This window comes from Lactuca sativa, chromosome 7 (assembly GCF_002870075.4).
Source record: "Lactuca sativa cultivar Salinas chromosome 7, Lsat_Salinas_v11, whole genome shotgun sequence".
In the NCBI taxonomy this organism is placed as follows: domain Eukaryota; kingdom Viridiplantae; phylum Streptophyta; class Magnoliopsida; order Asterales; family Asteraceae; genus Lactuca; species Lactuca sativa.
In genome coordinates, this window is record NC_056629.2 from 63,642,984 (window position 1) to 63,659,445 (window position 16,462).

Genomic DNA, 16,462 nt, shown 5'->3' on the forward strand with positions numbered 1-16,462 from the left:
AAAAAATAACTTACTTTTGATAAGTTGATCTCCCTTAGAGCAAACATGACTAAAGAATTGAACAAGACCCTATTTCAAAATTTTGTAAATACACAAATCATGATACCTGATATTGGAATACACACTTTGAGACATGAATACGCTAATATACAAACACATGACCAAGGGCTGCATGATAACAAGGGTTTCATGATAACAAGATCTTTTAGAGCTTCTACTTTGTCTAGTGATAAGGTGTTGTATAACATATCAACATCCTCAAACTCATCAAAATCCTCCTGCAGATGAAATGGTTTGTGGTAGTTTTACTTTTAGATGCTTTGTGAAAAGTGAAAACCATAAGATTCTTTTATCCTGAATTTGACAAGGTGGTATAGTGGAGAGAACCTCAAAGAAACTATTAAGAAAATGTGAAAAGGAAAAAAGCATATGATGACCTGATTTCGTTCCACATAGTCATCATTGAAGTCCTTAACATCATTGACTTGTTCAGGGCTCAATTCATCATTATCCAACCTCGATTTGAGATTCCAGCTCAGACACCTAACCAATAATAAGCATTGTCATATATAATGTCTAAATGGGTAACCAACGACTAAGACATGCTTGCGAGGGAAGAGTAAGAAGAAAGGAATACAAATGGAAACATAAATGACCTTCTTACCCTGCGAAAAAGATTTGTTTAATAATATATTAACTCTTAACATATTAAATAAAAACAATAAAAAAATAAAACAAAATAAAATAAAATAGAGCTCACCTTTCTGTTCAACAACTTCAATAAATTGATGAGCTTCTTCAAAGAAGGTAGCTTACGAATATAACAAGCAGCCATAAAGGATTCCTAACCAAAAAAAAGAATTTAACATCAGTGGAAGTGAGAATAGAAGACTAGTTTTATTTAATGTAAAAAGACAAAAATAACCTCAAAAGAGTCATGAACTCGTTGAATCCAAGTACCACCATGGCAGCGATAGCCCATGGAGGTGGTAACCAGTTGTTATTACGTTTATTATCTTCCTGAAAAAACCATGGCAGACAAAATTACCAATCTACCCTCACAATTCAATCTAAATAAATATCAAAGATTTTAAAAGAAATACCTGGGAAGCAATAGCTTGAGTGATTGTATATTCAGTTTCTTTTTGAAATTGGCTCCACAATGATTTGCATTGAACAGGAGTTATGAGTATTTTTGTAGCTGGAACCTGAATGCAAGTGAATAAATAAAATGCTCAAAAGAAAATAGTAAGCAAATTTTTTTCTTGTGGGTAGTTTTATATAAGTAGAACATTATTATAATAAGAAAATATTATCTGTTGCTCAATCTCATTCACCTACATTTGAAGAACATCTGGAGGTGGCATCTTTTTTATGTGAGGGTTTTGTTCAAAGTAACCAACATGTGAATGTCAGATTATAGGAGCAATTTTAACATTTGCAAGTTCCACCATCAGAATGACCTTCCCTACAATGACAAAAAAATTGGTTCAGAAGACAGTTGACTTTTATGGTTAAACATGTTACAACATTAATATATAAATACCTTAACCTCTCATAAAGACGAACCAGTAAAACTTAAGGACAAACCAGTAAAGCAATGACCTTACAAAATGAACCAGCAATAACAATACTCTTTCACAAGAAAACACCATGGTCAAAATTGTCCAACCGGATCAAAATTTGTAGGTGTGCAGCAACAGCTAACTCATCATACCATTTTTGGGCCACACCAACCTGCATTCTTTTCAGGTAACTTTGGATTAATAAAATATTTAAGAAAACAGAAGGGCATATTTGTAAATTTTAATTGAACCTTCTCCCCCTCAATTGGATCATAGAATCTTTCTAGCAGATTGACCACCGTTGACTTACCAGACCCACTTTGACCAACCAATCCAACGGTTTGATAGGCATTGACTTAGAGATTGATTTTTTTAGCACCAAAGGCGGCTGAAATCTTGGCTTCAGCGAAATGCTTGATGTTCATTAAAGAAGCTCCAAGACTACTGTAATGATTGTTGAAAAAAACTATTAAGAATACTAATTAAACTGAGAAACATTGGTGATTTTTTTTATACTTACAATCCTCCGTTATCAACTGTCCACAGATCTCTATAATCTTTGCTGATCCTTCACAGCATAAACGATTAATAATTAACAAGCTTCCTTCCTGAGAAGTGGCTCTGTAGCATGCTTGATTGGCTATAAGTAGTTCTTTTTTGTTTTTGCACAAGGTTAAAGGTTAAAAAGTTAAAAGAAAACTAATTATGAAAACAAATTGAGCTGCCATTGATTCAGATAATGCATTTCAAATTTTAGTTGAAGTGTAAATGAAATTTGTTGAAGTATAACAAGAATATGCACCAAATGATGTTCTATAACTTCTATTTAATAATATTAAAAACTGAAACATATTGCAGATGATAGGCATATAAGCCACATTACTACAATACTTAATTGTTTTTATAATATTCAGTTTATGTAAGTTAAACAATATTTTATTAACACAGATATGGTTAGTAAGCAATTGTTTATTCATAATATCTAGTTGTCAAATAAACCTTCAAATACATGAATCAAAACCTAATTTAATTACTGTGTAAACGTAACATATATTCAAACAAACAATTTTTTCTTAACAAAATAACAAAGAAAAACCAAGTCACATTAAGCTTCTAAAATTAAGGCAGATGATTTGATTGATACCAACCGTCTACATAGCTATGCTAGTTCCTCCATTCTACCTGGACCACTAATTTTATATCATGCCATTCAGATTGGGTGGGATGCTACTCACATGTAATACCAATGTACAAGTTTGTTTCACCTCCCCTCCCCTCCCTTTTTTTGTCTTTTCTTTTCTTTTTGACTAACCAAGCCTAATCTAGACAACTAGTTATACATGGATGTTCCTTTTTGACTTAATCTATATAGCATGACATAACAGAATAAACCAAAAAACAATATATTACCTTCAATGAAGCAAAAACAGTAGCAATGTGGATGACCATTGTAGTCATGGTGATATCAAATTGGCGGGATTTTTCAGCACTTTTACTATACAACTCTTCTAAAGCCTTATCATGATCCGTTGTAAATGCCTAACATGAAACACACTTAAAACAAAAACATGATTGATTACAAAAAAGAAAGATTCTATTTAAAAAAAACAATGATAGAAAAGATAAAAAGAAAACTTTTCTTACAGAAACTAAATATTTGAACTAAAGGTAGTATCATGAAAATGAAGTAAAAGAGGAAAGAAATTGGGATACCACAATTTTAATATATTGTTTTTGATACCCTTAACACTAAAATATAATACCATAATTTTTGACTCGCCGAGCTTAATCTAGACAGCTAGTTTAATCTATTCTGGTATCAACTCCTTAACTATTTGTTTTGATACTTGTTTCCTCTCAGCTCCTCTCATGTTAGTATTGCAAGGGTAAAATGGTCATCAGGCGGTTAATAGGAAGACGAAAACAGGCTGCACTTTTTATCAAGAGATCACATGCCATTCTTCAACTTGTTATCAAGGGATCTGTTTTCATGACTTCAGGAATTTCATGAGATCGAATGTCAATGTTCTTGAGCACCTGTAGTGGAAATAAATAAGAAAAATTAACCCTAATCGATTATTTCACCTAATCACACATCATCGATTGTTAGTTTCACCAAATATCGGAAGTTTGTTCCTTCGATCGTAAATGAAATAGAGAGAAATTAACCAAGAAAGAAAAACATATTTAGCAAGCTAGGGTTCTTATAGAGAACGAACACATTGAGAAGTTAGAATCAAGAAAAACATACCTTAATAAGACATAGGGCTTGTAAATTTGAGCAATAGAAGCAGTGACCCTAAGGTCACCGGACCTCATGTTGCTGGCAAAGGCAGGCGAGGTGAGATTGCCAGAGAGGAGGGGCTCCATCGGCTGAGTGTCACTGGAAAGCGTTGGACGGTGGGGCGGGGCTAGACGGAGGTCAGAGGTGGGAGGCGCCAACACCAAGAGAAACGTCAGAGGTGGGAGAAGCTGTCGACATCGAGAACTGAGAAGAAGAGAAAGGGTTTGTCGAAGTGAGAAGGAGAGAAAGGGAAGTTGAAGAGAGAACGAGCAGTATAGGAGGGCGATCGGGGAAAGTTCTTGAAAAAAAGCGCTAGCTACTAGGGAAACTAAAGTGGAGGGAGAAAAAAAAAGGAAGGCGGGGATTTTAAGTTTTTGGGATTTCATTTTCCCCGGATGGAACGCGCACGTTCTATTAAAATTTATAAAGCGACGGTCTTAGACGACACGCAGGTTCCCTCCGTGTTTTTTTTTGTTTAGACACTAATTTTATGGCACGCAAAAATGCGCGTATGAAATCCTTTAAATTTTGGAAGAGATGACATTATTTTTTGGACACTCACATTTGCGTATCACAAATCACTGCGTGTCATGGTTCGCGCGTCGTAAAAGGCTATTTTTATAGCAGTGATAATTGCTCATAATCGTGATTATTTCCTCACCCAAATAAAATCACGACATTCTTATAAGATTTAAAGCCCCAATGAGTAAGTTATGACAGCTTAGTGAATACGTTAAGTTCAGTTGTAATTATACATGGTTTGTGTACACCAAACGATCATAGAGAGATCTAGTAAGAACCAATTCATGAAATCGCCCGAGGTGAGTTCATACTCCTACATTTTATGTGTTTTAATGTTTTCAGGGGGGAATACAAGCCAAACTCAAAGTATTTTATTTAGTTTTAAACTTATTAATACAGTCCAACGATTTCCACGTTTAATAACATATTTGGATATTTTATCCCTTTTTGTAATATGTTGACCATAAGGGAAGCTTTTATTTTGGAAATATAATTTCATACCTTTCAGAAAGGTTTTTACAAAGCATTTTCCATATCAATTCTAATAAACTATAATGGGTATAGTTTGGAATAACCCTCTAGGTAGTTTTTCTTTTACCAATTCAGATTTCATGCATGAGTAAATATATGTAACCTATGGTAGATTTAGTTTATGGTGTATATTTTCTCAGGGGTATAATATATAGTTATTTAAGGATAACTATTACTTTATACTGCTTTTAACATGTAAACTAGATTATACATAATTGTGAGGCTCTACTTCGAAACTGTACTCTTAGGTGTACAGGGCTAAATCCTATCCTAGTATAACCAGAGTCTCCTGGAGGGAGAGTGTGATATTTGTGAATAGATCTATTCGGGACTGACAATCCCTCACCTGAACTGCTAGCTATAGTTAGGTAGGCATGTCTGGGGTGAACAAATGTCATTTAGCTTAATGGCTGAAGAACGTTGAAAAGGTCTCTAGGTCATATCAAGTATGGTTATACGACTCGCAAATAAGTATAAACTTACTTTTGGTTTACGGACTCTACTCTTCATTTGTTTTATTTTGAGTAATAAAACTACTTTCATATATATATATATATATATATATATATATATATATATATATATGTGTGTATATGTGTATATATATATATATATATATATATATATATATATATATATATATATATATATATATACTGATAGTAATCAGGGATTTCTAAACTTGCATCTCTACCTCTAGGATGGATAACCTGTTTTTAGGGAAAATATGGGATTTTCCCAGGATAACACCGGCATTTCTATAACTAATGGTTTATTTTCTACTAATAGATGCTCTTTCAAAACTGCTTCTCATAAGAAAATATGGGATTTTCTTGAGGAACACTTTTCAAAAGAAACAAAGAACATTTTCCACCAAAAATAAATGCTTATGAACTCACCAACTTTATGCTGATATTCCTTCAAACTGCTTGTATTCTTAGGGATTTAGTAGACAGGTACTTCTAGGGTTTGGAGAAGTCGGCGCGTTAGAGTCTCGTCTTTCCATTTTACTTTTGATAAGAACAAAACTTTGTATTAAGACAATGTAAACCTTTTTCATATATGTATTCAATGTTTGGTTGTGTTTACTATGCTTGCTATGATACAACTGTTGTGATACTATGCATGACGTCCTCCGCCCCAAAACGTTTCTGTCGTTCCGGTTTTGGGGTGTGACATCTCCCTAGTGAGTATTCACAGCCCCCTTTTACTATTTTCATGTTTTGGGGTGGAAAGCATGCTACTGTTTTATGAGGTATCCATACTATTTTATGAACTTGTAGAACTTTGTTTTATGAACTGACTGATCTCTATTTTGTAAACTTGTTGGTTTATGAACTTACTGAACTTGGAACAATATTGATCCATGAACTTATTGAACATGGAACGATATTGTTTTATTAACTTAATGAACTTGGAATGATACTCTTTTATGAACTTTATGTTATGATCTTGTGTTATGAACTTATGCTATGAACTCTTGATATGAACTTGTTATGAACTTTGTATGTTAAGTCCCCGAGAACCAAACTACAACTTATTAACTCGTATTTCGAGCCGACGGTCTTATGGATAGCGCTATTTGGGGTAGACAGCCCCCACTCATCCAGAACCGTGAGTGCATATTTCCATGAACTGACATCATGGGAACCATGGACATGATGGAATAGGGCAAGAATGGTCGTTAGGCTTGGTTGTGAACGGAGTGCTTTGGCATTCAACACTCATTTTGAGTTGGAACTTTTGTTGAACAAATCTATAGTTTCTTACTGAAATGATGTACCTTTATAAACTTGTGAACTCACCAACTATTTTATAGTTGACCCTCGTTTTTGCATACTTTTTAGGGGACGATTAGTGATCTAAATTAGACGTCAACATTAATTTGCACTTGATGTTTCTTTTGTTATGCATTAGACTTTATAGTAGGGAACTAAAATGTAATTTTGTTTCAAATATGATGTAAACTTAAAATGCTCAATGGTTATGGTTGGTACTCTTATTTACCTTGTTTTATGAGACCTTAGCATGTCACCCTTCGTGTTTCCACTTTAACAGAGTGTGACATCTACCTACCTAACAGTTCACTACAACATACTAACATCCTAGCATATAGTGGATCCATGTTGTAGTATAAAGTATAGTGAGAAAACTCACCTGAAATATAGGTTGAAAGATCAGCATCCAGTGACTCGTCAAACAAATATACGAATCTCCTAACCTGCCAAAGGTCAAACCTCAATCTACCACTCAAAAACCCTTAGCTTGACTAAAAGTCAAACTGGTCAAAAACTCAACGTTCAACAACCACCGCCCCATGACCAACTCTTAGCTCGCGTCACGGTCACCAATGTCCAACATAGTCACGGGGACTCATACTTTACCGTGTCATGGTCTACACACCATCGCACCATGGTTAGGCTCAAAAATGTCTTAATGACTTAAGTTCTTAACACTTAATCTCTAGAGCTCAAAATCTCGCAGATTCCCTTAAGGGTCTTAGTTGATAAAGTTTTTAACTTTATCCCTTTGGACATCACAAGTCAAGATCTACAACCCTAAGTTCATATACCTACTCAAGAAGTCATTCCAAGTGCATGGACTCCATGTATGCCCAAGCAAATCCCTTTTTCTTCAACAACAAGGGTCCAGAAGTACAATAATACACCAAAAGGTTCTGGAGTTCATCAAAGTCGAAGAACACAAAGGTTATGGGGCCAAAATGATCATAAAGTCACTAATAACCTAGATCTAAATAGTATAACCATAAAGATGGAGACTTTATACCTCTCCAAGGTCCAGAAGATGAAGTTAATAGGCTAGAAACTCTTTCTTCTTGCACTAAAGATCACAACCTTCTTCAATAACACGCGAAAGGCACCAAAATGAGCTCTCAAGAAACAGAAGGGAGTAATGTTTGGGTAAGAGGCGTTTTCTGGGAGGGAGGTTGTCCAATGAAGCCAACCCTAGGGCTTAGAGCCTTTAAATGGGGCCTAAAGCCTGAGATTTAGGGTTTTGATCCATAACCGTCATTGCGCACACTGAGGACCTAACTGTGCCGCCATTTAATGATGTGTCACGCGCTGTTGTCCAACCCTTACTGCGTCGTGGTGCAATGAAATCCCAAATTCCCAACTTAAAATGACAAAATACTTGTACCTGAAATACGGATGTTACATTATCCACCATGAGCTGAACTTCATATAGTTCAATGGATTGTCATATCATAATTTTATATTCTTTAAAACTCTATCAATTTTTCCTACAATTGAACCAATGTAAATTTTTGTTTAAGAGTTAAAAAAGTTTTCTTTTTTCCCACTGAAATGTTCAATGTCAATTGAACTCCAAATCTATTAAATATCAAAGTAACATCTTACAATGATGAACTTTTATCCATAAAATGACAACTAGATTTGTCATCTCATTCAACTTTTTTATTAAACTTTTCATTATAGATGATTAGATTTTTTTATTAAACTTTTCATTATAGATGACTAGATGCTCTCTAAATCACCAAATCATATAACTTTGATTTAAGGATAGTGATTGCTTTTCTAAATTGCCTATATGTTCTGACGATACTTTATTTTTGTATTTTATTAGTTATATGATTGGTATGTAAGCGATATATATGTAGGTTGTATGATACTATGATTAATAATATGGTGATCAAATACGATTAAATAAGATAAAAGTTTATTGTTTTTTTTTTTTTCATTTACAACTTCTATTCAGAATATCATTATAGGTTGTTTTTTTTTTATAAATTTAACACGAACCCTATTAAAATATTTATCCCAACAAAACTTCTAACATGTTTCATTGGTTTAGTTGAAAAGCTCACATGTCTAAGCCCACCTAATACAGGACAATTGAGGCCATGCTAACTTCCTCACCCACCACAATTTGGACTTTACACCTCACAATAGTCAAAGTCAACCTTATCGTACTCGTTCAACGAAAAGGTCAAACTTCCATTCCCTTATAAATACATATCCAAGATATCCTTCATCTCCACCAAGCTCACAACACTAGAGAGTGAATACCTCCGAAAGTTTTTACCAAAAGAAAGTGGGCGACCTGAGATTTAAACACAGAAAAAAAATGGCAGCTTCAAAGTTAGTGTTTGTGTTGGTAGTTATGGTGGTTGCATCTCTCCAGTTGCAATCCACGGTGGCGCAGACAAGGCACGTCGTCGCAGACGCCTTTGGTTGGAACATTCCATCTGCTGCCGACACATACACCACCTGGGCTTCTGGCCAGACCTTCACCGTCGGCGATTCTTTGTTTTTCAACTTCACCACAGGATTCCATGACGTTACAGAAGTTTCACAGGCGGCGTACGGCCCATGCACCATCGCTAGCCCCATTAACTCCGTCACCACCGGCCCTGCTACGGTCACCTTGAGGACTCCCGGCAACCACTACTATATCTGTAGTGTCGGAGCTCATTGCAGGAGTGGTCAGAAACTTACCATCAACGTTGCTGCAGCCGGCACTGCCGGTACTCCTCCTCCGTCTACCTCCAGTCCAGCTCCCGCTGGTAGCATGATGCCGCCGCCATCACCACCACCGCCAGCTGGTAACGCGTCCCCATCTTTCACCGCCGTGGTACCCGCCACTTTCTTGGCCGCTGCCTTAGCTTTCTTTTACTAGATTTTTTTTGGTTGATTGTATGGTGGTGTGTTTTTATGTTTATTTTTTTGTAATAAAACAAATGTGTTCGTTTTCATATATAATTTTAAATAAAAATATTTGATTTTTGCTTTTAAATCTGTGATCCTCGTCCATAAATAAATAAATAAACCAACAAACCAATCCAGTGAGTTAAAATTAAATTTTAAACCAACAAACAAATCTAATTTTTAAAAGAATTAGTTTTATTATTCAAAAAAGCTAAGTGGCACAGCTTATTGCTCATTTACCATCTCACTCATTGTATGATGACAATTAAAAATAAATAAAATCTGCTTAGAGTTAATATATATATATATATATATATATATATATATATATATATATATATATATATATATATATATATATATATATATATATATATATATATATATATATATATATATATATATATATATATATATATTGCAAAGTTGTCACTAAATGCTCCGGTGTCGGTCGTCCTTATTGTTTGATGTTGATCGTATTGATTTGGGTCTATTGGTTGTTATTTTTTAATAATTTTTGAAATTCATTTACATAAATTATCCCTACGGTTTGGGGTAATCTGCAAACGTTTATCCTTATTTATTTATTTTTCACTTGAAGCATCCTTAAAGGTTTAGATTCACATTTGTGCAGCCATCACACCATCTTCGTCCATAAACAAAATAAAACTAACTTAGATTCATAAATCAGCTTCAAAAACATGCAAAATGTTAAAGCCAACCTATATTAAGAACATCGTTTTTCCATCTTTGAAATCTATCATTGGTCAAGAACCAATATATAATTATATATACCTAACCAAAGATGTTCCTTCCCCTTACAAGCAACACACAAGCTACTGGATCCTTCACAAAATTACATCTTATAACTTCATTTCTAGCTCCGATGTCGAATGAGAAATAAAGAAGTAACAAGGTGAAAGTGATTTAGTAGTTTGGGATGAGAGTCGTGTAGTTTTTCTAGTGTTATGCTTTTCCACTACCCTCTCCATCAATAAAGAAAGGAATGAAAGGTCATCAATTATCTTTTTCGACAATGACAAACATGTTTGCACAACCTATGTGGAAAGGGGAAGTAATATATGATGAGATGAACATTTCTGATTTCTTCTCAAGACCATTGGATTGTTGAATTTTAAAGGGATGAATCATAGCACATGGTCATCCATATCTAGTCCTCATTTTGGTTATTTATCAATGGTGATACCAAGAATACGACATAAACATTAAATGCAATATCAATAGTGACAACACAAATAGGATCGTCAAAACAAAAGTGGTGAAATGACAATATGGACGACACATGCATTAGGGATGACATCCAACATGTCCAACTAGATGTCGCACATAATGCTAAAGTCTCCCTTATTAATGTCACCCCTAATTCTTGTAGTAATGTATTATATATTTTGTTATAAAAGATAAACATGTCATGGTATAAAATAAGTCTGAATGCATAGAAATTTTTTTAGTTAATGTATATTCTAAATAAATATATTTTTAATATTAATGTTTTATAATACGTGTTATAGGTTTATAATCAAACAATAAATTTAATGTTAGTAAAATCAAAGTTGTCCTTTCGTAACTACTTTGACTATAGAATTATAAAATAATCTTAAACGTCAATTAGAAAAATATATTTCGCTGAAAAAAATGATTACTTAATGGTGGCAATATGGACAACATTATGGGTGATATATGTTGCCCCTAAAATCGAAGTGTGAGTTTAAAAAAAAAAAAAAAAAAAAAGCATTATATATAGGGTTTTTTTAGATTAAACCTCATTTTTAATTTTCTGAAAAAACATTTACATTTTTTTCTATTTTTTCTAATTTAAGCCTATAATTTTTATTTTTATTTTCGATTTATCCTTTATACTTTTTTTGTCGATTTAGACCTTATATTTTTTTCAAATTAAACCTCAATTTTATTTTTTTTCTAAAAAAAAAACTCTTACATCTTTGTTATCTTGAAATATTTATTGCATTCAGTTGCATAATTTCAAAATAGATGCTTCCAACTTCATAATGGTTGACGATCGGTTAAGAACATTGTAAGTTCCTATAATGATATGCAAAAATCAACCTAAGATACGCAAGGATCATTAGTTTAATCAATGGTTATCTACATTGAGGTTTTTTTATGTTGGTTATGGAGAAAGAAGGGTAAAAGTTGTTATTGTGGGCTTTTTTATTCTCATTGGGGAGCCATGACGTTCTATGATGGAATTTGAGAAAGACGAGAAGCGGAGATGGATAACATCCGTTGGTGAGAAAGGAAAGAGTGGGAGGGGTTGTTTTTCTTCCATCATCGAACTTTATGACTCCTAATGAGAATAACCCTAGATTATACCAATGATTCTTACACATATTGGGTTAAACTTTTCTAGATGATTACATGGACCTACAACGTTCTTCGGCATATAAATTAATGATGTCACCTGGAAAAGAAATTTATGTACTTGTCAAGAAATAGAGTTACATCACAATCTCTCTAAATTTATTCCAAACTATCATGAAGCTGAGAGTATCTGTCATGAAATTATGGAACCAAACGCAATAAAACATTCAAGATAAAAATGATGTAATGATTTGTAGAAAATAGTTAATCTCATAAAAAAAACCCCTTATAGTTTGTGTTTCTCCGGATTAAACAACGGTTTTGTTTTTTCATGAAAAAGACCTAGCAATTTTTCATTTTTTCTGATCTGACCATTTTAGTCATTTTTCTCCAAAAAAAATTGTAAAATGTGATGGTTTTTTTCAGGAAAAACTAAAATTTTTGAGGATTTGTTCGGAAACATTTAAAAGGTTGAGGGTTTTTAATTTTGAAAAAAGACAAAGTTGTATTAAGTTTTTTTTTCATAAAAAGAATAAAGATGAGGTTTAATTCGGAAAAAAAATACAAAATATAAGATTTTTATGAGATTAACCCTTTCTAAAAAATGTTAAGGTTTAAACTGAAAAAATGAAAATATATAGAGGCTAAATCGAAAAAATAAAAATATAAGGGATAAATCGTAAAAACAAACATTGTAAGGACTAAATCAGGAAAAATGGAAAAAAAATATATAAGGCTTTTTCAAGAAAAAAAATTAAATTTGATCCCAAAAAAAAAAAAAAAAAAAAAAAAAAAAAAAAAAAAAAACCTAGGGTTTATTCTATGATAACGGATAAAATAAGCCTAAACGCATGTAAAAAGAAACTTTTATTATTTTATGTTTATTCTAAATAAATTTATTTTTAATATTAATGTTTTATAATACATGTTATATGTTTTTAATGTTAGCAAAATCAAAGTTGTCTTCTTGTAACCAAGTCTCTTATACTTTGATTATAGAATTATAACATGATCTTAAACATCAATTAGAAACATATGTTTAAAAAAAAAAAAAAAAAATACCAACAACAACAACAACTGAATATGCGTTTTATTTCTAGATGCCATTTGCAAGACGATATAAATTATAGAATAATCTTAAACATTTTTTTTTAATTTATTGTTCTTCATCTTCCTTTTTTTTCTCTTGAAAAATACCATAAACAAAACATTAAAACAAAATTTAAACGGAAAACTAAAAACTCACAAAAACATATTTTGTGCATAAATTCAAAACCACCTCTTTCAAAAATATCAAACCTCTAACTTGTTTTCAAACATAAAACCTATAAATTTATAACAAAAATCAAAATACCAAAAAGCGTAAAATGGAGAAACAGTCCTAATATATCAACAATTAAACCGACGCCTTCATCAATTGGATGAGACATTAAAGAAATGAAGGATGTGTGTGGTGTTGTCAAGAACAGTTTTGTTTCACTGCCAACTTCTCCATGTACATCTTGATCTTACTAATTTTAGACAAAAATGAGATTTAATTAGTTTTTTTAGGTGTAAGGTTTTAAAATGTTGAAGCAGAATAATCTAAAAAGAATCGGAGGCATGTGATTTAAAGACTACAATTCGATCAATTCCACCATTTTTTGGTTACTATGCTTTTGAGAGAAATTGGACAATGGAGCTTGGTTTATTTTGACCCACATAAGCATGGCCATTAAGTAAATTGATAGTACTTATTCCAGTCCATTCCATTCTTTTATTTATTTTTGTCTGAGTACGTATTTAGTTAGAGAATTAATGAAATACAAAACACATGAGAACCATAAATATTAAGAGGATAACATGTATTGCAATTGACATCCCATTTTATAAAACTAGTACCAACCTGTGGCATTTTTGTTGATGCATATTCAAAATACATTCAATGCCCATCTTCATGCTCTTCAATCTTAATGGTATATCTACTATTCTACTCCCCCAGAAAGAGACACTACACAAAATATCTAAAATATTCCACAAACATAGATGTACTCATAGTCTCGAGTTCCAAAGATTTTCTGATTATATAATAGTTGTGAAACTCATGTAATACATGAGTTAAGATATATATATATATATATATATATATATATATATATATATATATATATATATATATATATATATATATTGAAAACTTTGAATTTATAAGAAAATAAGAAAAATAATGAATTATTATAATGAAAATGTTTTTTATCTATTAAATTTAACCAAATAATTTTAAAAAAAATAATGAGCTTTAATTTTGAGAATTTTGAAATTAAAAGGTAAGTTCTTTAATGACATTAATATATCTTTATTACTACATTTATTATATTTATTACATTAAAATATTATGTGAAATTTATAAAAAAAATAGAAAAATATATAAAATGGCATATGGAAAAAAATAATTCAAAATAACTACAAAATTAAATTTTAGAAAATTAAACGAGAGTATGACAAATAGCAAAAAAAATCTTCATTTATTAGAAGAAAAATGTAAACCCCTTTGGGAACAGTTTTTCACTGTCATTTGTGGATTTTTTTTTCTACAACATTCGTTTTTTAATTTAAATTTTACCTTTATCAATCTCGATGTTTCCTCCACCGCTTCGGTCTCCCTACTCTTCTTCTCACAGCTTTGTTCTTATTTTCTTCCACCGACTCCTGTTCTACCTCTCCAGAAAACGACACCCAAATCCCTTTCATCGGTGTAATTTTGATGGAATAATTCAGAAATAGATTTAATTGTTTTATGCCATGTTTTTTTTATATGTTGAATAATTCAAGCCATGTTGGCTGTTGAAGTCCGAGTCTTAAGCCGGTAGGGGTAGTTGTAGAAATTTTAGCATTTTCTTTGTTTAAATAGATAGCTAGTTGTGAACGTTGGTATGATCACTTTCTTTTTCAATTCAGTGAAAAGGCTCCAAAAGCTATAAGCTTTAAGCAGTTCTTTTGTGCTCTGTTTCTCTTTGTTACTGTTTCATTGTTTTACCCTTGATAAAAGGCTTGTGAAAAACCAACATTTGGTATCAGAGCATACCTGGTACATGCCCAAATATCAACCTAGAAAAGAAGAAATGGCAGGCAATGGCAGCAATGGGAATGGTGACAAAGATGGGCAAATCACTCTACACTATCCGATGTTGACTAGAAGCAATTACAGTGCATGGGCAATTAAGATGAGGGTCTTTATGTTGGCTCAAGGTGTCTGGGATGCAGTAGAACCCAGAACAGCCAACACTCTCGTTGAAACAAAGAAGGATAACATGGCATTGGCTGCCATTTATCAGGGAATACCGGAGGACCTGCTCATGACATTAGCGGAGAAGAAGACTGCCAAAGAAGCTTGGGAAGCCCTCAAAGTTATGTTTGTAGCAGCTGATAGAGTGAAGGTTGCCAGGATCCAAACACTCAAGGCTGAACTAGAGGCCATGAGCATGAAAGAAACACAGAATATTGATGACTTCACGGGAAAAGTAATTAACACAGTCAGCATGTTACGAACCTTGGGAGACAAGGTAGAAGAATCAAAGGTTGTGAAGAAGTTACTCAGGGCAGTGTCGTCCAAATTCCTTCAGATTGCCTCAACACTCGAGCAATTTGGAGATTTGGAGTCAATGTTCGTTGAAAAGGTGATCGGAAGACTCAAAGCATATGAAGAACGCATGAAAAGCTCAGGTGAAAGTGATGATCAGAAGTTGCTACTAACTTACAAAGAATGGTCCAATCGAAACAAAAAGAAGCTAGAAGGTGACTCAAAGCAAATATCAAGTCGTAGCGGATCGGGTGGCATACGTGGTGGTCGTGGCAGAGGTAGAGGGAGAAACGGTGGAAGTCGTGGTGGTCGCGGTGGCAGAGGCGGAACACATCACCACAAGGAAGGCAATTCCTGCGCATCGAGTAGCCGTGACAAAAGTAATATTTAGTGCTATAATTGCCAAGAGTATGGACATTACGCATCTGAATGTAAGAACCCACAAAAAGAACGAACCCTCGAGAACAACCTGATCCAAGAACATCACGACAATGAGCCTGCTTTGTTGCTGTCAACATGTGAAGATGAGAGCCTAGTGTTCCTGAATCAAGAAAATCTCAGACCCCAATTGAGAACCCATGGAAATCAAAAGAAGTCATCTTGCACATGATACCTTAATACAGGTGCTAGTAACCATATGACTGGAGACAAAACCAAATTCATGAATTTGAATGAATCAATCCATGGTTTTGTGAAAATTTGGAAATGAATCAAGAGTGAGAATCGAAGGCAAAGGCTCGGTAGTTTTCAAATGCAAGGATGGTGGGTGTCGAAAACTAGATGAGGTGTACTACATACCCGATTTATGTAGCAACATCATTAGCCTGGGTCAATTAGCTGAAGGCGGAGATGAGATAAAAATTAAAGATCCATTTTTATGGGTGCATGACTCGATTGGAAAGTTGCTCATGAAGGTTCGAAGGTCATGCAATAGACTCTATAAAATAGAGCTAGAAGAGATCACACCCAC

At 33.3% G+C, this 16,462-nt stretch overlaps 2 protein-coding genes across 2 annotated transcripts; both read left to right on the forward strand.

Moving 5' to 3' along the window:
• Positions 1 to 8,912: 8,912 nt before the first annotated feature.
• LOC111877819 (umecyanin) lies at positions 8,913 to 9,678 on the forward strand. Its single transcript, XM_023874327.3, has one exon. It carries the CDS (start codon positions 9,010 to 9,012, stop codon positions 9,559 to 9,561), a length of 552 nt encoding a protein of 183 aa, XP_023730095.2. The 5' UTR covers positions 8,913 to 9,009; the 3' UTR covers positions 9,562 to 9,678.
• Positions 9,679 to 15,034: 5,356 nt separating this feature from the next.
• Positions 15,035 to 15,883, forward strand: LOC111877793 (uncharacterized). The gene has a single exon (XM_023874295.1). The coding sequence runs from the start codon at positions 15,035 to 15,037 to the stop codon at positions 15,881 to 15,883; it is 849 nt and encodes a 282-aa protein (XP_023730063.1).
• The last annotated feature ends 579 nt before the right edge of the window (positions 15,884 to 16,462 follow it).